Raw genomic sequence first — 1,131 nt, 5'->3', positions numbered from 1 at the left:
GCATGTTGATGGGCACAAGCTATTGTCCTAGACTGGGATACGGTGGCATCCCTGGCACCCTGGCCTGGGAAAGGAAAGTAGAGAGCAGGCCCTGGCCTCAAGGTCGTAGACTCTCAATGTCCTTACCCAGATACACTGAATTTTTTTTCTTTTTATGATTTCTTTTTCTTTTTATTTTATAAAGTAGTTCACAATATTTGATTACATTTAATATTCAAACACCAAGCCCACCACCATTACACCTTCCCATCACGAAATTTGGAATGTTTCCCTCCCAAGTCCCAATCCCTGTCCCAAAGCACAACCGAAATAATATAAATAATATGTTTTGTGCCTTTTCGGTGGAAGACGAGGCGGGCGCTGGGTGTTGCTCCTGACTCACCGCTGTTCTCTGGCACTGAGGGACAAGTCCGTCAGGAGGCCTCAGCGCAGCCCTGGCCTTCAAGGACGCGGGCAAGACGCTGGTGGAGCCCGAGGTGGCCCTCCACCGCAGCCGCATCACCCTCACCAGCCGCAACGTGAAGTCGCTGGAGAAGGTGTGTGCCGACCTCATCCGCGGCGCCAAGGAGAGGAACCTGAAGGTGAAGGGCCCGGCGCAGACGCCCACCAAGGCGCTGCGCATCACCACCCGGAAGTCGCTGTGCGGCGAAGGCTCCACGACCTGGCACCGCTTCCAGATGCGCATCCACAAGTGCCTCATCGACCTGCACAGCCCGTCGGAGATCGTGAAGCAGATCACGTCCATCAGCATCGAGCCCGGCGTGGAGGTGAAGGTCACCATCGCTGATGCCTAGAGTCGCTTTTTTCTAATAAAAAATCCGATTTTTCGGGGCTGGAGCGGTAGCACAGCGGGTAGGGTGTTTGCCTTGCACGCGGCCGACCCGGGTTCTAATCCCAGCATCCCATATGGTTCCCTGAGCACTGCCAGGGGTAATTCCTGAGTGAAGAGCCAGGAGTAACCCCTGTGCATCGCCGGGTGTGACCCAAAAACAAACAAACAAAAAAAATCCGATTTTTCTCAACCCACCAAAAAAAATAATAATATATTTTGTATTCTGTTATGAAAAACTACTGAAAATGCTACAAAAGTATCCATAGAGGAAACAATGTGAAGATTGTTCTATTTTGGCA

The 1,131-nt window shown here is 51.5% G+C and overlaps 1 protein-coding gene across 1 annotated transcript; it reads left to right on the top strand.

Moving 5' to 3' along the window:
- Positions 1 to 401: 401 nt before the first annotated feature.
- Positions 402 to 822, top strand: LOC101547802 (40S ribosomal protein S20-like; the record flags this gene model as incomplete). The annotated part of the gene is made up of 1 exon (XM_055128662.1): positions 402 to 822. A coding segment is annotated over one exon (393 nt), but the record flags the coding sequence as incomplete, so codon positions are not given.
- Between the last annotated feature and the right edge of the window lie 309 nt (positions 823 to 1,131).

The sequence above is a fragment of the Sorex araneus genome, chromosome 2 (genome assembly GCF_027595985.1).
Source record: "Sorex araneus isolate mSorAra2 chromosome 2, mSorAra2.pri, whole genome shotgun sequence".
Taxonomy (NCBI): domain Eukaryota; kingdom Metazoa; phylum Chordata; class Mammalia; order Eulipotyphla; family Soricidae; genus Sorex; species Sorex araneus.
Note: the sequence above shows the minus strand (reverse complement) of the source record. Positions and strands in the feature narration are given on the sequence as shown.